Source organism: Terrapene carolina, unplaced genomic scaffold, assembly GCF_002925995.2.
Source record: "Terrapene carolina triunguis isolate 2854851 unplaced genomic scaffold, T_m_triunguis-2.0 Scaffold192, whole genome shotgun sequence".
NCBI classification, from domain to species: domain Eukaryota; kingdom Metazoa; phylum Chordata; order Testudines; family Emydidae; genus Terrapene; species Terrapene triunguis.
Window position 1 is genome coordinate 22025571 of NW_020664543.1, and position 22647 is coordinate 22048217.

The window sequence follows — 22647 nt, forward strand, 5'->3', positions numbered from 1 at the left end:
TCACAAGAGTAAATTCCCTGGCTTTTATATTGCATCTATCTAATCTTGCGTGAGCATTTGTACCACGGTCATACACCGATCCCTTTTGTCTGACAAGAAACATCTGCACAGGGAAGAAGTCAAACACTTGAGAAACAACGATGCCACTTCTACAGACATGTTCCTGTTGTTAAAGGGGAAAGAAACAGATAATGTCTACACAGGGATTTCTTTAGAAATGGTTTAAAGTGTTTTTCCAAGCATTCCGGGAGAGGCCATCACTTCCTCCTCTAATCACACAGCTACACACACAGGCCGTCTTGGTTTTTCAGGTGATGCAGAAGTAGGAAAGTGCAAGTGGAAGTGAGAGAACCGTGTGTGCCCCTTAGTATGTCTCTGCACTGACCTGTGTCATCTGGGACTATTGCTTAACCAACGGTCTGAGCGCCCCCTGCATGTCAACAGTTCCATCCTCTGCTGAGTCCCGCGCGGGAAGAATCTATGGCATGAAACCTTCCTGCAAAATTCACTGTTGTGTGCGTGGCATTCTTTGCTCAGGAAAGGCGTGTGACTGAGTCAGCTGAAAGGAGTAACCGAGGCCTTTGCCTGGGAGTGTTTCCAAGTGGTTTGGAGAAATCCAGGCCCAGCATGCTCTTACTTTACCCTTTTATAGCCCATTTCCTCTGAGGATCTGTCGCGGATCCACAGGATCCAGTCTCTGTCCCAGTCTGGAACCAGTCCCTTGGGCATGGCCCTGTTAGTGTGCCAGGCTCCACACAGTTCCACAGGGTGGGACCACTCCAAAACTGGGTCTTCGGGTGCCAGCCTTACCTGTCAGTATCTGTGGCTCCCTGCAGCGAGTCCAGCCAGGCCAGACTCCTGTGGGAGGCTTGGGGCACTTAAAATGCTGCATTGGTGCAGCTGTGCTGCTGTAGCGCTTTAACAGAGACGCTCTAAGCTGATGGGAGAGCCCCCATCGGCGTAGTTAATCCCCCTCCCTGAGAGGCCACAGCTGTGTCAACGGGAGACGCTCTCCCGAACACATAGCGCTGTCGACACGGGGGTTAGGTTGGTATAACTATGTCACTCGGAGGGTGGATTTTTCACACCTGTGAGCGCTGTATTTATACCGGTACAGGTCTCTAGTGTAGACCAGACCCCGTCAGAGTGCAGTGCTCCCAGACCTCGTCAGAGTGCAGGGTATTTGCACTGACACCAGGCAGCCTTTTCAAAACAAGGTAACGATTAGTCTTCGGGTTACAGAATCTGGAAGTCCTTTGGTTAGCACAGACCAGCAAAGGTTAGGACCTAGTCCACGCTAGCTAAAGCCAAGCTGCTGTAGGAATCCTCTCCCCTCCTTTCTCTGTCCCAGGTAAGAGTCCTGTGTCTCTGGGTATGTCTACATAGCAATTAAACCCCCCCGGCCAGCCTGGGTCAGCTGACTCAGGCTCTGAGGCTGTTAAATTGCAGTGTAGACATTTGGGCTCAGGCTGGAGCCCAGGCTATACCACAGTTTTACAGCCCTGCAGCCCAACCCTGCAAGCCCCAGTTAGCTGGCCAAGGCCAGCCTTGGGTGTTTAACTGCTGTGTAGACATACCGTCTGAGAGCTGAGCTAGCCACCTCGCTCCTTTCCCCTTTGTTCTCCAGCTCAGGGCCTTTGCTCTGCTTCTCTGCAGGGAAGGTAGGGGGGAAAGCTCCTTTTTCTCAGGTGTTAGTCACAAGGTGTGAATGTCCTGGCCATTGGGGTTTCCATTGTCTCTTCTGGATCCTCCATGCACTTGCATAGCCTTTACTCAGTGTGTTAAGGACTCTGGTCTCCAGCCAGGAAGCTGTGTGAGCCCCACACCTTGTCCCTTCCCTTTACACTCACTGCACAGCAATACAAAGCCCATTGGTAAACTGAGGCATGCACAGGAATTATAAAAATATTACCAAAATTCCAACATTTATCACAGGCTCTCAAAGCACTTTTTGAGCATTTTTCCATGCCTCAGAACCTGCCTATGAGGTGGGTTCCAGTAAGTGTTACTCTACCTATTTTTCAGATGGGGAAACTGAGGCACAGACAGGTTAAGTGACTTGCCAAACGTCACACAGGAAGTCAATGGCAGAGCCAGGCATTGAACCCAAGTTCTAGGCTAGTGCTCTAAGCACTGGACCAGTTCTGTATTTTAGTCCGTGTGCCTTCCCCATGCCACCTAGGACCACATCCAAACCAAAAGGGAGCGCTGTAGGCAAAGGGAAATGGTTCTCCCTTCTCATTGTAAACAGTTCCTGAGGTTTGCTGAGAGGGGAGGCAGCTGTTTACAGCCAGCAGATACAGCTCATGGAACACGGCCCAGTTTTACACGTAGAAAACTGACGCTCTCTCATCCTACAACCTTCAGCCAGTGTCAATACATCCAGTTCAGATTGACTCTAGGGCCCTGATCCAGATCGCATTGAAGTTCATGCAGAGACTCCTAGACTTGAAGAGGGAGCTGGATGCTAAATGAACATGCTTCACACGCAAATTGTTTCTCATCACAACCAAAAATAGAGAAATTCTTGGCAGAGTCCAAATCCTCCTTAGAGGCTGTTAGATCTTCGGGAATCTTGCAGGCTAATCTGGCATTTAAAGGCCAAATTCTGTTCTCAGTTACACCAATATAATGTTGGATTAAGTCCATAGAAGTCTGAGGTGTTAACTGGGTTTATGCTGGCACTGGTGAGAGCAGAGTTTGGCCCTAATAGGGTAGGGGCTGGGATTTCTGTACCTTCCAAGAGTTGCATGCAGTTTTGCAGGGAAAATAATGAAAGCCTCCGTCCAATTTGTCCAAAGATTTAATTTTCTTCTTCGGTGACTGTCCCAAGAGAGAATGAGGAACAGTGCATCCACTCTCTTCCTTAAAGTAATATCTAGTACCTCCCTTCCAACATGCACCTATGCGCACCGTACCTACCTCCTGAATATAATATCTGGAACCTCCCTTCCAACACACATGCACCATCCCCAACCAGGACCCCATCTCTGTACTGAGCTGGGATGAAGGTTACTATAGCTGCACAGCAATGCATTTTCCATGAATCATGGGCTTATGCAGAGCAGCCTATCCTCAAACTATCCTCCCAACCCTCTGCTTCCACCCAGAGGCTCAAATTGAACTCTTTCCATTAAATCCCGTAGGCCTGCTGGTGTCTGGAGTTGCAGCTCTTTCCCTAATGCCCAAGAGGCAAAGAATATTACTTTTTCCATGTTATTTTCCAAGATTTTGATCGCTCTGCCCCACTGCACGTTTTCCCAGAGCCACTAAGCTTCATTTTCAAAAGCTCTTGTTTACTTACATTTAGTAAATTATCTTGCTGAGTGTTCAGATAACGTTTTCAGTGTGTCCAAGCTGGGGCCTCACGTGCCAATCTTCAGCTTGAATCTCAGCCAGTTAGGTTCCCAGCAAGATATTGGTAGAAACAGAAAGCTCCATAGCCTCATCTGCCTCTCCTGGGGAACGAAGAGCACAAGCTAGGGTGACCAGATGAGATGAAGAAAATATCAGGACACATGGTGGGGGTCCGCCGGTGGAGCCAAAAAAAAAAAAAAAAAAAAAAGGGGGGCCCCCGGGCGCAGAAAAAAAAAAAAAAAAAAAAAAAAGCGGTGCTGCCGGCAGAGCGAAATATCGGGACAAATTGCGTCCCGACCAAAGATCGGTCAGGACAACCACCCAAATATCGGGACGGTCTCGATTTTATCGGGACGTCTGGTCACCCTAGCATAAGCTGTAACCCAATGTATTACATTAGGCAGATATCACAGGGGTAGCCGTGTTAGTCTGTATCCACAAAAACAACGAGGAGTCCGGTGGCACCTTAAAGACTAACAGATTTATTTGGGCTTGGGGTTTTTTACCCATGAAAGCTTATGCCCAAATAAATCTGTTAGTCTTTAAGGTGCCACCGGACTCCTTGTTTTTATTAGGCAGATGTTCATGTTAGTCTATGTGCACATGTGAGGCTATCTGTTAAACTAAGGCAGTGTAGTGGAAGACACGCACACAGAGGCACATGTGTGCGTGTTTGTATGTACTGTTAATATACAAGTTACTAAATAAACCACAGCATTAAATTGCTTTTACTTTCAGTACTCGGACTTTTCTCTCTTTCGTGCTTTTTTCTCTCCTCTCCCTCTGTATTAACCCTGATATTTACCCAGACAACTGTGAAGTTAAGTTTTTTGCACTGATTTTAACTTGGTTTTTTTTTTAATTTTATAATAAACACTGATAAATTTCTGGGAAATTTGAAACCAAATGCAAACTGAAAGTGAAGGGCCTTGTCTCTATGGTAACGGGAGCCCTATCTGGATCTGAGATAGATAGCAAATATTGCCCTGGAGTTGCTAATGGGGGACCCAGGGATGCGATTCAAACTCTCTGGGACTGCCTTTAGTTTGTCGGGGTTCCCTTCCTTTCCATGAGGCATAGCCTTTTGGATCAGAGGAATATTTAAAGTCAATGTATCGTTTGTCAGGTGTTTGCTCCCATTGTCCCCCTCCCGATAGTATCTGCTTCAAATACAAACACCAGCGTCTGTGTGGAAATTCGCACGCCAGTGAGATGATAGAGGTGTTGTCCTGGAATAGAAGAGCAGAGAGTAATCACTGGCAACTTCTCTCAGTCTTTTACCTGATCTCTCTACACAGTTATGTCACCGTGGTCTCTCCTCTGCCTCTCTCATCTCAGCTGTTCCGGAATCTGGGCAGTCATGCCATCTTTTGGATGAGACGTAATATAGAGGTTGTCACCTCTTGTGGTCATTTAGATTCATAGATTTTGAGGGACCATTAAACCATCCAGTCTGGCCTCCTGGACTGCACAAGGCTAAGAGTCCAATAACTTGTGTCTGAACAGAGCATCCGCTCTGGATGCAAAGACTCCAGGAGATGGAGAGTCCACACTTTCCTTGACAGTTTGTTCCAAAGGTTAATCACCCTTTATTAAGAGTCCAAACAGTAACAGGGATTCCTCATGTCATGCCAAATTCTGTTTCGGGGAACTACATTCTGATTATCTAAACTTCCCTCTCCTGTCCTAAGTGATACAATAGGGATTCTGTGGTGTTACACAGTTGCTGGGCTCTACTCCAGAAGTGGCTGCATTTCCATGGGTGCTAAGTGATCCCTCTCTGTACAGCCTGTAGCAGTGTTTTGGATTAAACCCTATATAGGATTAAAATACTATATAAATATCCGATATAAGTTGCATGGAATGTTCTATCCTATCCCTGAACACTTATTTCCTATATTATTAAAAGGTTGCATTAATTTTTGTGAATGAACTGAACAATACAATCTGTGAATGACTGTGCATCAATAAATACCCCCTTAGGAAGTAAATATGTAACCAGGAGCAGCAGCAGTGAGCCCTGGAGGCAGTACATTGTGTGAGACACTGGATGGAACGTGCATTTGGATCATGCCCGGGTGGCGGTTGTACAAAGAGAGTGGAATTTCTCTGGAATAGGCCTTTAATAATTGGGACATCACGACAAGTCAGATCCAAGAGCTTGCAGCTACTGTAGGGGCAATGCCTTTGCTGCAAGATTTCAGACTTGATTGTGCATCCTGGTAATTTTAGGCATTCCTAGCATGTCCGTTCCTCTGCCTAGTGCAGGCTACAGTCAGGAATTATTTCCTTTGGAAGCTCCTGTTTCTCTTAATCTGGCAGGACTTCATCTTCCATATGAAATTCTCTCTCCTGCTTAAAATTTCCTTGTACAAAAAAATAAAAACCCCCACCCCGCTCTTGGTGCCTGTTACGGCACGGATGCTGCACCATGTAACTTGTAAGGAGCAACGGGACATCTGGCTTCATAAGGTCTTGCGCAGCCTCTTTCTTTGAAGCGGGGAGCTGTGCTCAGGGTCACGGCGGCAGGCTCCAAGGGGCAATGTTCTGTCGGTGGGGAAGGGACAGCTGCCCTGGGATTGTTTTTCACAGCTGGCGCGCTGGCGGCTGTTGCTGTGTTGTCCCTTTGATGTGCTGCCAACTGTGTCCATCCGTCTGCAGGTGGAGAAGCGGTTGGAGCTGGTGAAGCAGGTCTCCCACAGCACTCACAAGAAACTGACAGCCTGTCTGCAGGGGCAGCAAGGCGTGGATGCCGACAAGCGCTCAGTAAGTGGCTGTGTTAAGAATTCGGGCTGCAAGCAGCCAGATGTTAAGCACGGGATGTGCCAGGGCTCAGGCTTGAGAGGGAGTCTGTAGAAAACTGAAAAGTCTTCTTAATGTGTGTGTAAATGAATCAATCCTCCATATATTTCTATGACCTTAAGTTGAGGGCGGGAGGGCACAGCGTGTGTTTGAATGTATCTGGCCCGTAGGGTGTGCGTGTATTAAATCATTCGGCTGGGTGTGAATCTCCGCCGAGCTCTGCCTGAGTGTCAAGCTGCCACGCTCTGGTGTGTGATTGCAGACTGACTTCATCTTTGCTTTCTCTTCACCGAGACACAGGCCAGAGGGGGTAGGAGGGAGAATGCTGAGTGAAGCAGAAGTGAAATGCCATCAGCAGAGCTTCCTCCTGTCAAACGTCACCGGGACTAGCCTGTTCTCCTCTATTGCCTGCTCTCTGCCAAACCTGTGTGGGTTTGGGGCAGGATGAGGGCTGGGGAGCTTTGCCTACAGCTCTCTTGCCTTCCTCTGGGGGGCGCCTCCTTCCCATGGCAGCTGTGTGACCAGGGGCAGCCACCTCCCTGCAGAGCGTGGGGTCGGGGGTCAGATTTAGGTACTGAACCAGAGCCTGTTGGGTAATGCATTGGCAGTGTTAGTGCTCCCTGTGGGGATGGGACCATGAACCTCAGTGCTCGGTCCCAGCGCACACCCCCCAGGGTGCTGGGGGCGGGGTGTTGGTTGGGGGCTGGTTCTTTCATATGTCTTTGCTGCACCGTTTAAGATGTGAGCAGTTGTCTTGTCCTGCAGCCTTCAGGCTCCATGGACTCCTCACTGGCCTGCCAGCCAGGCCAAGGCAGGGGGCTGAGAGACCCTTTCACCAGGAATGGGCACGCGCCCCCAACCCAATCCTGGTCTATGTAGCCCAGCCCCTCCCCGCCCCACCGTTAGAATTGAATCTCGGATTGGAGGCCACGTGAGAATCCTGCTCTCCATTGGACAGTCATTCATGCCCAGCATGCTTCCTTTGCAGAAAAAGTTACCTTTGACGACGCTGGCCCAGTGCTTAATGGAAGGCTCCGCCATTTTAGGGGACGACTCTCTACTGGGGTAAGAAGCTCTAAGGAGACTGTGGTCCGCCGCGCTCCAGGCTCTCCCCTGCCTGGCTACTTGCCTCATGGCTGACAGCCTTGCAAAGTGGGTGTGAAATGCTAGCAAAGCAGGCTGGCTCCCCAGGCTTCTCCTGGCTGCAGTGCGGGGGTTGGCGAGTGGTGGGCGAGCAGCACCCCCATGGGCTGTTTCTGCTCACTCCCTGTCCAGTCCCACTGCCCCCCTTGATGGGAGGTGGGGCAGAGGGACACAGTCTCTGGCTAGGCTGTGCTCCCCTCCAGCAGGCTTTGAAGGGGCAGCCGTACCTGCACAGGGAGACTAGAGTCCCAGAAACCTGTAGGCCATGGCCCTTCCTGCTCCCACCCTCCTGACCCGCCCGCTGACAGGTCATGGTACACCCTTGGGTGTCTCTACTACCTTCCTGGAGGGGATGGTGCCTCCTGTCCAGTCTCTCTACCCCCAGTAACACAGGGTGTCCTCCACTCCCCCAACCTCCAGGGGGTTTAACCATCTCCACAGAAGACCATGAATGACACCCCTATTGGGTATTGCTGCCCTCCACCCCCTGCCCCGGAGCTGGCTGAGACGTGTGGCACAAGGCCTCGTTCTCATCCTGCCATGCCTTTGTCTGCAGGCCGGTGCATTCATGCAGAAGATGTCAGCTAGCACCCTTGTGTCCAGTCCCATTCCTGTGGTGCACAAGCCGCCAAGTTGCACTTTTTAATGTCTCAGCTGCACGGCTCGTGTGAGCACACAGGGGGCGGGGGGGCACTGGAGCTGGGTGTTCACGCAGCGCGTCCCCTGTCTCTTTCCTTTCGTAGGAAGATGCTCAAACTATGCGGCGAGGTGGAGGATAAACTAGCCCAGGAGCTCATCCATTTCGAGCTGGAAGTAGAACGGGACGTGATCGACCCTCTGTTTGTGCTAGCCGAGGTAAGGGGGATCGAGGTGCTGAGAGCCAGCAGCAGGGCTGGCAAGGTGTGAAACACTGACCCCTCTGGCCGGTGGCTGGAGCAGCGGTGATGAGCTCTGCAGAGTGCAGTCACTCCCCTTCAGCGGTGCCTTTCCGGGTGGGGTTGCACACGCTCAGTGTGTGAGGGGAACCCCGTAGAAAGGAGATGGGAGGGGTGCTGGAGAGTCATTTCAGTGTTTTTCTTCCCCGTTCTCTGCCTGCTGGGATGTGGAATGGTGTGAGCATGCGTGGAAGAGCCTCCGTCCCCCCGGGATCCCGAAGGAATGTCTGACTGAAGAGGGAGCTGGGAGAAGCTTGCACTGTCCCTGCCAGGGCTTGTGGAGCAGATATAGTGCTGGAGAAAAGCTCCTGGTGGGCAGCCCTGGTTGCCCAAGTCCTCACCTTGGCCTGATCCTGCAAACGGTTACTCACGTGAGTGCAGGCTTCCAGGATTGGGCCCCAGAGATCAGCGTTCACTGGGCTGTGCCTTTATCCACGGCCAGCAGGGGCACTGCACGCTCTCTGCAGTGCCACCCCGTGTGCCCTGCCCTTCCCCCGGCAGGGACCCTCCCTGGGGGCCGGGGGAAAGGAGCCTCTCCAGTCTGTCAATCATTGGCCCTGCAGTGCAGGCTGCCAGGAACCATGGCAGCAAGTGCCCCCTGCAATGATGTCTCTGTGATGGGGGTCCTGCACTCAGACAAGCAGCTCGCCTCACAAACCACCAGACAGATACCCCAGATCTAACGACATTTGGGGTCGGATCCAAACCCAGAGAAGCCAGTGGGAGTCTTTCCACTGACTTCTGTGGGCTCTGGATCAGGCCCTCAGTCTCATCAGGCACTTGGGGCCAGATCTGGGCCAGTGACCACGTGGTGAGTCACCATATCCCAGTACCAGTCCTCAGGGGCTTTCCCAGGGTTTGTGTTCACAGCTGGGAAGATGCCCAGTGTCCAGTCCCAGAGCTTGTCTGCACTCACAAGCTGTGCTGCTTTATATAATATATAATGTATAATGAAAGCCATGCATCGCCCCCCTAGCATGGGCACAGCTATACTGGTACAAAGGGGCTTTGTATGGGGATAGCTCTTGCTGTACCAGAAGGGGAATAAGCTGTACCAGTATAAGGCACCTTTTATACCTGTATACCTGCATCCACACTAGGTGTTACACTGGTGTAGCTATTTTGGTTTAAAAAATAATCACTCCTCCCAACCAGAATAGTTTTACAGGTACAAACACATTGGCCTTGAGGACGGAGGATGAGATTTTGATGTTCCCTTTCCATTGCAATGAATAATAGAGTCTGACCATTTCCATGGGTGTTTTTCCCGCAGTGTTTTCCCACTGCCGATCACCAGCACAGGCGTTTGTCCTGATTCTCGGTTTATCTCGATGCATTTTGAGTGCTGTACAAATAATGAATAACAAGGTCAACTTTTATATTAAGGTTCCCTTTATAAAAAGTTCCTTAAGAATTAATACATGATTAATGAATGTTTTATGCATGTTACGGATGTGAGTAGTATATGTAAGAGATGGTTAGAAGCATAGCAGTACAAGGTATTATAGGCAGTTATAAGCAATGGTTATAAGCAATCTGTTGACTCCCTGGATTCTATAACAGTTGATTAACCATTTATTAAACCTCTATTAATTATGAATCATTTATAACCTATTTATAAATGGAACCTTAATACAAAGTGTGATCATTAATAACAATAATTATATGTTCTAAGGAGACACTGTCAAAATAAAGATCACTTCTCTATATTTCTAACAGAGATCTTACCCATGTTGCTGAGCGCACCAGAGGCTGTAAACATTAATGAAAGAAATTAGATCTGTTTTATATTTTGCCATTTGTCCAGTTTTACTTGCTTTGTGCTTCAGTCAGCTTGGACAGTGACGCTGCCCTGCTCACATTCATTTTATTGCTAGTCAATTTTGCTTTGTGTTTCCCTGGCCCTTGCAGGTGGCTGTTGTGTTTGGATTTCCAAAGCTGCAGGGAAAAAATGTGTTTTCATTGACTTTTTTCCTTAATTTCATGGAAAATTTTCTCCTATTGAGTCTTGCAAAACCCATTGAACTCAGTTCTGATCTCATCTCCACCTGCGTAAATATGGACAACGCCAGTAGAATCCGTAGTGATATGAGAGCAGAATCAGGCTCTGTTTATATATTTATTTTCTTCATTAAAAGGCCTGAACTTTGGACCTAAACGAAGGCATTGTCTAAATACAAAAGTCGGACTACTTTAACTGCAGTGGTATTGTTAAAAAGGTACAAACCACTCTCCCCCCGTGGTGTGGATGCAGTTACACCACTATTAATGTGCTTATAGCAGTGTAGCTGTTCACACAGGGAAGGGGCGTGAGCTGTGCTGGTGTAAAGCTCTCTATACTGGTAGAACTGTGTCCACACTAGGGGCTATACTGGCATGATCACTATTTCCGTGAAAAATTCCACCCCGACCTGACATAGTTATACTGTGCGCATAGAGCAGGCTTACACTGACAGTATCCTCTTAAAAACAAGAAGCCTGGTTCTTATTTACAATCAGGCCCCTTTGCACCACTCTGGCAGCGTAGAGGAGCCTTAAAGTGGGGGTGAACTACAGTTGCATCCCCTTTCAGGGCCTTTCACCTTGCTAAGGCAGTGTAAAGGTCCTTGCTCTGCCTGAGAATCTGGCCCAAGACCCACTGGGACACCTCTCCCCAATTCCAGTTCAAATCCTCGGATGCATAGCATGTTCAGTGTTGGGGTTTCTTGGTAAAGGTTGAGGGGATGTGATCTCCAGGGCCTGCGTTTGACCCTGCTGTGGTTGGCCTGCATCAGGCAGCTGTTACTTGGTTTGCCCTTGTGGCTGGTACCTATTAGCAATGTAGGTTTTTTTCTTCTCTTTTTGTGTGGATGTTTTTGGCAAAGGGCTGTTGCAGGCTAACGGGGAGGGGCAGACAGTAAGAACCCCTTCCTGTTTTTTTTTAACATAAGAACGGCCATATTGGGTCAGACCAATGGTCCCTCTAGCCCAGTATCCTGTCTTCTGACAGTGGCCAATGCCAGTTGCTTCAGAGGAATGAACAGAACAGGTCCTGTGATCCATCCTTTGTCGCCCATTCCCAGCTTCTGTCAAACAGAGGCTAGGGACACCATCCCTGCCCATCCTGGCTAATAGCTATTGATGGACCTATCCTCCATGAACTAATCTGTAAAAAGCAACAGAGGGTCCTGTGGCACCTTTAAGACTAACAGAAGTATTGGAGCATAAGCTTTCGTGGGTGAATGCCCACTTCATCAGACTAGCAACCCTCTGTTGCTTTTTACAGATTCAGACTAACACGGCTACCCTTCTGATACTTGACACCATGAATTAATCTAGTTCTTTTTTTAACCCTGTTATAGTCTTGGCCTTCACAACATCCTCTGGCAAAGAGTTCCACAGGTTGACTGTGAATTGTGTGAAGAAATATTTCCCTTTGTTTGTTTTAAACCTGATGCCTATTGATTTCATTTGTTGACCCCCAGTTCTTGTGTTATGAAAAGGAGTAAATAACACTTACTTGTTTACTTTCTCCACATCAGTCATGATTTTATAGACCTCTATCATATCCCCCCTTAGTTGTCTCGTTTCCAAGTTGAAACGTCCCAATCTTATCAGTTTCTCCTCATATGCACAGACGCCGACTTTCCAAAGTGCTGGGGGGTGCTTGACCCCCGGCTCTTCCCCAGGCTCCGCCCCCACTACGTCCCTTCTCCCAAGGCCCCACCCTGACTCTTCCCACCCTGTTCCACCCCCTTCTCGGAGCACTCCCCTCCCCCCCCGACCCTCCTGTGCTGATCCATGGGAGGCACTGCGGGGGTGAAGGGGCGCTGATAGGGGGGCTGCCAGTGGGTGCTCAGCACCCACCATTTTTTCCCCCGTGGATGCTCCAGCCCCGGAACACCCACGAAGTCGGCGCTTATGCTCATACAGAAGCTGTTCCATACCCCTAATCTTTTTTGTTGCCCTTTTCTGAACCTTTTCCAAGTCAAATATATCTTTTTTGAGATGGGGCGACCACATCTGCACGCAGTATTCAAGATGTGGGCGTACTATGGATTTATATAGAGGCAATATGATATTTTCTGTCTTACTATCTATCCCTTTCCTAATGATTCCCAACATTCTGTTCACTTTTTTTCACTGCCGATCATTAGGATTCTTCCTTGTGTCCTAGGCTGGGATTCCCAGCTAGTGGCGCACATTCTCCCAAGGGCTTTTTGACGAGGATCTAGGCTCCTCATCTCTACCTTGCAGCCCGATCCCACCAGCCCGGCATATGCAGAACTCTTGCTGGCTTCAATGGGCATCCCATGCATGGAATGAATTATAGATCAGGCCCAGAACAAGTCTTTGTGCTGGGTCTCTGTGTGCTGACACTGCCCATCTCGCCTTCCTGGTCTGCAAAGGCACTTGTGCTGTTCTAGGCAGCCTTAGGTCATGGTTACGGGGGTGTGGGCTTGCAACTTGCCTTAGTTTTATTTGTAATTGTTAATTCAGGGCATTTTTGCAAGTGCTCCTCTGTGCTCTGCCAGGGTGCCTGGGCTGCTCAGTGAAATGCGGCTGCTACTGTTGCTTTACACCTCTTGCACGCCAGGCAGACAGACGTGTGCAAAATGCCCCAGATTCTACAGTGCCTCTGAACTGTCCTTCCTGCAAGGGTTCTGCGTCCCTAAGAGCCATTCCAACGAATGAACAGTGAATAGAGCATAGAACTGGGAACCTGTTTTACTCTGATTTCGTTTCTCACTTTTCTGAATGGGGGCAGGCCCCAATAGCAGAGCCTCCCGTGAGCATGCCAGTCTCGCTGTGACTGGCAGCTGGCCCGCATTGGGGGTCAATGTGTGCCCAGTGGAACTGGAGGCATTGAGCAGTGGCTGGGCAGCAAAGGTCTTCACTTGTAGACGGGTGCAGTCGCCCCAAGAGGTGGGGAGCTCCTGTCCTGGGCGGTTGACAGCTCCATTTGTGGTGTTTTGTCTCCTTGCTGCAGGTGGAAATCCCAAATATCCAAAAACAGAGGAAGCATTTAGCAAAATTAGTCCTGGACATGGATTCCTCACGGACAAGGTAGGAAGCATCGTCTCGGTCGGTCTCCCTCCAGCTGGCTTCACTGCCCAGCCGGTTTTCCTCTTTCAATGAGTTTGGGGAAATGATCTTTGAAGGAACTTCTGTAGTTTTTAAGAAATGTTCCCGAGTGAATTACTGCTGATTTCAAAGCAGTGGATTGACTGCTCCGGAGGGGGAAGTGCTTTGTTTGTCCAGACAACCTGGATAGTTTAAGCAGCAGTGATGCATGTTTCTTCCACACCACCCCACCACTGGGCCTCAGTCTGTGTCACCCATTCATTCCTTGGCCCATCAGCTGGGAGTGCCAAGCAGGTGCCCCGATTGGTGCCATGCCTATCGGCGGATTTGGGAAGGTGACAGAGGACTGAGACTCTCACCACCTGATTCCATCTAGGCCTCCAGAACTAAATAAAACAATCAGGATGCATTGACTGGTCAGTTCTGTGCTGTTAAATCTATCAGAGCCAGCCTGAATCCGTCCCGTTAGCCCAGCTCAGCTTTTACCACTTTTTTGATTTTCTGTCTAAAGAAGCCCACGGGGGAGTACGGTGTGGGGGACTCCGCTTTACTTAGGACCAGTTAGTATCGATTTTCCATCATGATCACTCTATTGAGGAGTTTATTTTCATGTATCTATTTACTTAAGCTCAATTTGTAGACCGGTTGAGAAGGTTGCATTAGCGTTGGGTGTGTTCACATGCATCATTCCAATGCACTAGCCGTGCCCAGCTGTCCTCCCACCACCTTGTGTTATAACCTCTAGGAGTCCCTGGCAGGGGCTGTCGATCTGTCCTGGTGAATGACAGGCGCAGTCAATAGGTCCATGTCAGGCCACCAGCAAATGCCCTGGAGTCAGGTTAAGAAATGAGCATTTCAGCTTCCATCTGAAAAATATGCAGATTCCTTTCCTTGCAAGCGCTCTCCAAAATGGGATTATTTGTTTGTTGCACAAGTCTGGTTCTTCTCCATTTTGGTGAAGCCTTGGATAGGCGGGCAGGGATTCGTCGCAAAATAGACTCCTACCGCTTTATTGGAGCATTGCTAAGATGTAGCTAGCACAGCCAGAGGTGTGGATGGGCCAGCATGTTCTGTCAGAAACCTAGCTTTCCAGGTGGTTATAATATGAGCAGAAACACATTTTGGCTGAGTCTGGAGTTTTCTGGAGGTGATTTTTTTTCAACACTTTTTTAAATAAAAAGAGAGCAGGGTGATGAGAAATTTGACGTGGCTGGATTTTAAAACGATGCTAACCACATAAAAATCCTATTTAAAAAAATTCCTCCAGTATGTTATTTGCAAATGCCTTCCATTATTAAGAATGCAATATTTTTTAACAAAATGTAGTTTATTGTTCCCCTTTTATGCAAGTTATTATTTATTGTCGCCCTGAGAGGTGTGCTAAGCGCATCGCAAAGCAAATAGAAAGGCTTGCTCTTCCTGCAAGCAGTGGACAACGCAGGCGGCTGCCAAACAACGTTATAAGGGATCATTGCGCAACTTTGAACAAGCATGTTCTCTAATTGATCAGCAACGAATAACTGGGACGACGTTAAGTGAGGAGTTACTGTAGGGTGAGAGGCTGCGTACATCCTCTCTCTCCATAGATAGACATCTTTGGAGACCTTGCTCCCAAGCGTGGCCTGCCAGTACATCTCCCATTCTGTTTTTCTGCCTGTCGATGGTGAAATTCTGGCCTGCCGGAGCTCTGGCTTTGCAAATATCTCTTGATGATGCTCCTTTTGCATCCTTGGCCATGTAGATGGTGGCTTAGATTGCAGCTCGTCGGAGGGGTGTGGGGCTGTTAGCTGGACATCGATCTGAGGCAAAATAATAGAATGGCTGATTCAGGACTTGATTAATTAAGAATTGAAAGAGGTGAATGTAATTAATGCCGATCAATATAGGCTTATGAAAAATAAATCTTGTCAAACTAACTTCAGAGTAGTTTTTGATAAGATTACAAGTTGGTAGAAGCTTAACCTTAACTATCACCTTTATCACAGATATTTTTAGTAAAAGTCAGGGGCAGGTCACAGGCAATAAACAAAAATTCACAGAAGCCCGCAACCTCTCTCTGCCTTTTACTAAAAATACCCTGCGGGGGGGAGGGAATAACACTCGGAGCACTGCCGGGGGCTGACCTCGGGCAGCTGCTCCAGCCCCAGGAGGGGCTGATCCACCCCCTGCTTCTGCTTAAGCCCTGGGGCCGCTGCTTTGATGGGCCCAGGGCTGACAGTTGCTCCAGCCCTGCTGCTGCAGAAGAAGTCCCAGAAAGTCTCAGAATCCGTGACCTCCATGACGGAATCAAATCCTTAGAAATAGTGTTGATACTTAGGACTTGTCTACCTTTTAAAATGTTGATCAGCATAGCTGTGTTGCTGGTGCGCCATAGCTATGCTGACATAAGCTCGGGTGTAGATGTGCTGGATCAATGGAAGTATGCTTCTGTCAACCTAGCTGCTACCGCTGGGGGAGGTGGGTTACCTACAGCGAGAAAACAAGCCCTTCTGTCACTGTAGACGCGTCTACACTACAGTGCAACAACAGCATAACGACAACGCCGTAGCTGTGCCACGGTAGCGCCCATATGTAGACATGGCCCCAGACTTCTGTGTGGCATTTGACGTGGTACTGCTTGACATTTTGATTAAGAACCTAGTGTGTGTATGGCGCACATTAAATGGATTAAAAACTGGTTAACTGATCAGTCTCAAAGTGTAACTGTAAATGGGGAATCGTCATCAAGTGGCTCCGTTTTTACTGGAGTCCCACATGGATCAGTTCTTTGCCTTGTGCTATTTAATATTTTTATTAATGACCTGGAGGAAAACCTAAAATGGTTCATGATAAAGTTTGCAGGTGACACACAGATTGGGGGAAGGGTGGACAATGAAGAGGACAGGTCACTGATACGAGGAGACCAGAATCTCTTGGTAAACCGGGTGCCAGCAAATAATGTGGTACAGCCAAATATAAGGTCCTATATTTAGGAACAAAGAATGCAGGCCATACGTACAGGATGGGGGACTCTATCCTGGGAAGCAGGGACTCTGAAAAAGACTTAGGGGTCAGGGTGGATAGTCAGCTGCACGTGTGCCCGAACTGTAACACTGTGGCCAAAAGGGCTAATGCGATCCTTGGACATATATGCAGGAGAATCTCGAGTAGGAGTAGGGAGGTTATGTCACCTCCGTATTTGGTACCAGTGCAGCTGCTAGTGGAATATTGTGCCCAGTTCTGGTGCCCACAATTCAAGGACGATGTTGATAAATCGGAGAGGGTTCAGAGAAGAGCCACGAGAATGATTAAAGGATTAGAAAACAGGCCTTATAGTGACAGACTCAAGGAACTCAATCTATTTAGCTAACAAAGAGCAGGTTCGGGGTGACTTGAAAACAGTCTATAAGTATCTACATCAGGGAAGTTGTATGGCCTGTATCATGCAGGAGGTCAGACTAGATGATCAGAATGGTCCCTTCTAGCTGTGAATCTGTGAAATCTCTGTTTTTTGCCTTTTAGAAACTGCTTTTGCTTTTAAATAAACCTTTCAATATTGCTTCAGTCTCCTGTATCCTCCAGGAGATTATTTCCAGGCTGGGTCAACCCAACCTCTGGGACACATCACTTGCTCAACTCCTTTGAGAAGTAACTCGGCTGTGATCGCTGGCGGGCCGGAGAATAGCCAGTCTGTTAACTGACCTTATGCCAGGCCTAACTGGCACATACTGGAGCAGAGAGGAGCCACCTGGCTTTTTAATGTAGCGGGGCGGGCCATGGAGACCACCCTGAGCTAAGTGGTTACCGTCAGGGTGCACCTAAGCCCACATGGTTGAGCCCCTTGCATGGCTGTTCCCTTTCCCAGGCAGCTCTGCCATTCGTTGCTGACGCCAGTTCCATTGCGTCCCCTCTCAGGTGGCAGCAGTCGGCGAAGTCGTCAGGTTTGTCGAGCAACCTGCAGCCGTCGGGTGCCAAAGCGGACGCTCTCAGGGAAGAGATGGAGGAGGCGGCGAACAGAGTGGAGATTTGCAGGGTACCTCTCACTCTCTCTTATCTCACAGCTGCGCAGCCCGTCAGCGCTCCGGTATCTCGCCCAGGGAACGGGAGAAGGTGTATATGGGTCGGGGAATTCGGGGCTTGGAGTTGCAGGCCTACGCTGGCAAGCAGGTCATAGGTGTGGGAGAGTGATGCCAATGGAGGCCTACTGTTCCCAGAAGTCCCTGGCCACCCAACAGGCAGCATCAGCGGCCCTTGTCTCAGGCTCCCTCACACGGCCCTGCCAGGAATCCTCACCCGTTGCCAGGAGGAGTTGCTGGTGCAGGGAGAGGAGACCTGTCTCTCTCACCACTTCAGAGCCCTCAATCACCCTCCTGCTACACCAGGTGAGACCTACCCTTTGCAGCCTGGGGATAGACCCCCCCCTCGCTCCCAGCACCTTCCCCCTGCCTCCCATTCAGCCTAAGGGCATGCCTGCTCCCTGACCCTCTCTGCCTTGATCTCACACAGCTTGGGGTGGGCTCTCCCTGACCCTCTCCTCCCCCAGGTTGGGGAGAACTCTAAGCTAACAACTCTTAGAGCTGGTGAGCAGCTTCTGCTCTCCCGTGTCATGCCCAGGTAATTAGCAGGTGCCAGGTTGTGGTATTGCATTGTGAGCCGCTGTGGCACAGCGTGTGCAGTGCCCAAGCCCCAAGAGGTAACCAGCACTTTCCTCCAGAGTTTGTTCATTTGATAAGAGTCAGTGTGGACGAAAACCAATGACTGAAGGAAGGATGTCCTCTCCTCCCTTTGCCCTCCCACATCCCAGCTCCATCTGGCAGTGTTTGGGGCTGGAAAGCAAACTCTTCCAGGTATCCTCCATCCTAGGGAACTATGGCAGGGGACTGTTGCAAAATTCAGCACCGATAGTATGTTGAACCCTAGTATACTGACGTGCAAGAGAAGGCCTGGTTTAGTGGTTAGAGCATAGGACCAAGAGTTAGCAGATCTGGGTTGTGGGCTCTGCTCTGCTGCAGACTGGTTATGAGAGACTGGCCAAATCACATCCCTGCTTTGTGCCTCAGTTTCCCCATCTGTAAAATAGAGATACTGATACCCAAACATCTTCTAGTAAATAGAAATAAATGACTGTTTGCCTCCCAGCATAATGTGGGACTAATTTCACGAAGAGGGAGATAGTGTTGCCTAGTGGGAGAGCACTAGACTGGAGCTCAGAAGACCAGAGTTCTATTCCTGGCTCTGCTGTGGGCCTGCTGGGTGACCTTGGACAAGTCACTTTGCCACTCCATGCCTCAGTTTCCCTGTTATGTCTGTATAATGGGGATAATGATACTGACCTCCTTTGTAAATTGCTTTGTGATCTGCTGATTAAGGGTGCTGTGTAAGAGCTAGGTGTTACTACTATTGTAAGTCGCTTTGTGCTTCTCTGTTGCCTTCTGCTCAAGATTTCAAAACATTAATATGTATATTTTGAGCTAGATTTTAAAAAGTGCTTAGCTCCCACAGCTGGAGCCAGATTTTGTGAGTACTTCCAAAATCTGGCCATTCCATTTAAGCACCTAAATGGAAACTGAGCTTTCTTGAAAATCTATCCCCTACCTGTTTGTGCACTAACTTGCGTGGTTTTATGGATGTGATTGTATGTATTCAGGAATTCCAAACAAACTACTACGTAAGAATGGCCATACTGAGTCAGACCAATGGTCCATCTAGCCCAGTATCCTGTCTTCTGATAGTGGCTGATGCCAGGTGCTTCAGAAGGAATGAACAAAACAGGGCAATTATTGAGTGATCCATCCCCTGTCATCCAGTCCCAGTTCTGGCAAACAGAGGCTAGGCACACCCAGAGCATGGGGTTGCATCCTTGACCATCCTGGCGAATAACCATTGATGGATCTATCCTCCATGAACTTATCTAGTTCTTCTTTGAACCCAGGTATAGTTTTGTCCTTCACATCATCCCCTGGCAACAAGTTCCACAGGTGAACTAAGCATTGTAGGAAGAAGTATTTCCTTTTGTTTGTTTTAAACCTGCTGGGGCGACCCCTGGTTCTTGTTTTATGTGAAGTGGTAAATAACATTTCCTTTTTCATTTTTTCCACATCAGTCATGATTTTATAGACCTCTATCATAAACACAAAAAAGAAGCTTACAAGAAGTGGAAACTTGGACAGATGACTAGGGACGAGTATAAAAATATTGCTCGAGCATGCAGGAATGTAATCAGGAAGGCCAAAGCACAATTGGAGTTGCAGCTAGCAAGGGATGTGAAGGGTAACAAGAAGGGTTTCTATAGGTATGTTAGCAACAAGAAGAAGGTCAAGGAAAGTGTGGGACCCTTACTGAATGGGGGAGGCAACCTAGTGACAGATGATGTGGAAAAAGCTGAAGTACTCAATGCTTTTTTTGCCTCGGTCTTCACAGACAAGGTCAGCTCCCAGACTGCTGCACTGGGCAGCATAGTATGGGGAGGAGGTGAGCAGCCCTCAGTGGTGAAAGAACAGGTTAAGGAGTATTTAGAAAAGCTGGACATGCACAAGTCCATGGGTCCGGATCTAATGCATCTGAGGGAGTTGGCAGATATGATTGCAGAGCCATTGGCCATTATCTTTGAAAACTCGTGGCAAATGGGTGATATCCAAGGCAATTGGAAAAAGGCAAATATAGTGCCCATATTTAAAAAAGGGAAGAAAGAGAACCCGGGGAACTACAGACTGGTCAGCCTCACTTCAGTCCCCAGCAAAATCATGGAGCAGGTCCTCAAGGAATCCATTTTGAAGCACTTGGAGGAGAGGAAGGTGATCAGGAACAGTCACCATGGATTCACCAAGGGAAAGTCATGCCTGACCAACCTGATAGCCTTGTATGATGAGATAACTGGCTCTAAGGATTTGGGGAAAATGGTGGACATGACATATCTTGACTTTAGCAAAGCTTTTGATATGGTCTCCCACAGTATTCTTGCCAGCAAGTTAAAAAAGTATGGATTGGATGAATGGACTATAAGGTGGATAGAAAGTTGGCTAGATCATCGGGCTCAATGGGTAGTGATCAACAGCTCGATGTCTAGTTGGCAGCCGGTATCAAGCAGACTGCCCCAGGGGTCGGTCCTGGGGCCGGTTTTGTTCAACATCTTCATTAATGATCTGGATGATGGGATGGATTGCACCCTCAGCAAGTTCATGGATGACACTAAGCTGGGGGGAGGGGTAGATACGCTGGAGAGTAGGGATGGGGTCCAGAGTGACCTAGACAAATTGGAGCCAAAAGAAATCTGATGAGGTTCAACACTTGTCCTGCACTTAGGATGGAAGAATCCCATGCACTGCTACAGGCTGGGGACTGACTAGCTAAGCAGCAGTTCTGCAGAAAAGGACCTGGGGATTACAGTGGACGAGAAGCGGGATATGAGTCAACAATGTGCCCTTGTTGCCAAGAAGGCTAACAGCATATTGGGCTGCATTAGTAGGAGCATTGCCAGCAGATCGAGGGAAGTGATTATTCCCCTCCATTCGGCACTGGTGAGGCCACACTTGGAGTATTGCGTCCAGTTTTGGGGCCCCCACTACAGAAAGAATGTGGACAAATTGAAGAAAGTCCAGCAGAGGGCAATGAAAATGATTAGGGGGCTGGGGCACATGACTTATGAGGAGAGGCTGAGGGAACTGGGCTTATTTAGTCTTCAGAAGAGAAGAGTGAGGAGGGATTTGATAGCAGCCTTCAACTAGCTGAAGGGGGGTTCCAAAGAGGATGGAGCTAGGCTGTTCTCAGTGGTGGCAGATGATAGAACAAGGAGCAATGGTCTCAAGTTGCAGTGCGGGAGGTCTAGGTTGGATATTAGGAAAAATTATTTCACTAGGAGGGGGTGAAGCACTGGAATGGGTTACCTAGGGAGATGGTGGAATCTCCATCCTTAAAGGTTTTTAAGGCCTGGCTTAACAAAGCCCTGGCTGGATGATTTAGTTGGGGTTGGTCCTGCTTTGAGCAGGGGGTTGGGACTAGATGACCTCCTGAGGTCTCTTCCAACCTTAATCTTCTATGATTCTATGATCATATCCCCCCTTAGTCGTCTCTTTTCCAAGCTGAAAAGTCCCAGTCTTTTCAATCTCTCTTCATATGGCAGCTGTTCCAGACCCCTAATCATTTTTGTTGCCTTTTTCTCTCTGTACCTTTTCCAATTCTAAAATATCTTTTCTGAGTACAAGCAATTTGCGACTCACGAGGTGCATATTTAATTTGATATACTACAGCTGGTCAAAATGTTTTAAACATTTTTATGAGAAATGTCATCAATTTCAAATGTTGACAAAAAGGGTGGGGGGAATGTCACAACTTCTTTTCTCCCATCTCTAAAATATATGTAGAAAACACATGGAAGATTGAGAAATATGCACCCAAGTTAAATATGCATACAGCTCTACAGGTCAAGTTACAGTCTTTTAATATTGGCCAATGGTTTTGTCTTGTCCTGTCCTGTCCAGCCCTTGAGTTACATAATGAAACATTGAAGATTGTGTCAGTGTATTTCGCCCCTGGGACTAATGCTACAAACCTTGAGAGACAAGGTGGGTGAGGTAATATCTTTTATTGGACCAACTTCTGTTGGGGAGAGAGACAAGTTTGCGAGCTTACGCAGATGACTTGAAGAGTTCTGTAAGCTCGAAAGCTTGTCTCTCTCCCCAACAGAAGTTGGTCCAATAAAAGATATTACCTCCCCGAACTTGTCTGTCTAATATCCTGGGACCAACATGGCTACAACAACACTGCATATTACAAACTATGAAAGAGTCTTAAGGTATGTCCATGGTTTGAGCTGGAGGTGTAATTCCCAACTCAAGGAGACATACCCACACTAACTCTGATGAAGATGGCGTGCTAAAAATAAAAGATAGCCACAGCTGCACGACACGCAGGAGGGGCTAGCTGCCCCCATACAGTCCTGTCCGAGACCTTTGGTACCTGCTCGGGTGGCTAGCTCCTCGTGCTGCCACGGCAACACTTCTGTTTTTAGTGCACTGTCTCCATCAGAGGTAGGGTGGGTATGTCTGCTTGAGCTAGAAATTGTACCTTCCAGCTCCAGCATAGAGGTACTTTACTGAATAGGTGCTGCCCATTACTGGTTTGAGCAATAATGGGCTGTATATATTTAATGAATCACTCAGACAAAAATAGCCAAACAGAGAGAGAAAAAAGCAGAGCATTTACGTTGCGTGCAATGCATTCCTTAGGGAACAAGCAGCATTTGACTAATCAGACGCTGCTTCATACCAACCTACTTAGGAACAATTTGTTGCAGACTGATGGCTAATCATAATCTCAAAAGAGAGGGAAGGGCGAGCGAGAGAGAGAGAGAGTGTGTGTGTGTTTACAG

General features: G+C 48.4%; 1 protein-coding gene across 4 annotated transcripts in view; it reads left to right on the top strand.

The window, feature by feature from the left end:
* The window catches only part of ARHGAP44 (Rho GTPase activating protein 44), a 156859-nt gene that overhangs the window by 92170 nt on the left and 42042 nt on the right, over positions 1-22647 (top strand). For all 4 annotated transcript variants that reach the window (XM_024217593.3, XM_029912151.1, XM_024217596.3 and 1 more), the window contains exons 3-7: positions 6019-6123; positions 7148-7224; positions 8046-8157; positions 13207-13283; positions 17196-17313. In XM_024217593.3, the coding sequence (XP_024073361.1) occupies positions 6019-6123; positions 7148-7224; positions 8046-8157; positions 13207-13283; positions 17196-17313 (489 nt within the window). The remainder of the gene's footprint in view (positions 1-6018; positions 6124-7147; positions 7225-8045; positions 8158-13206; positions 13284-17195; positions 17314-22647) is intronic.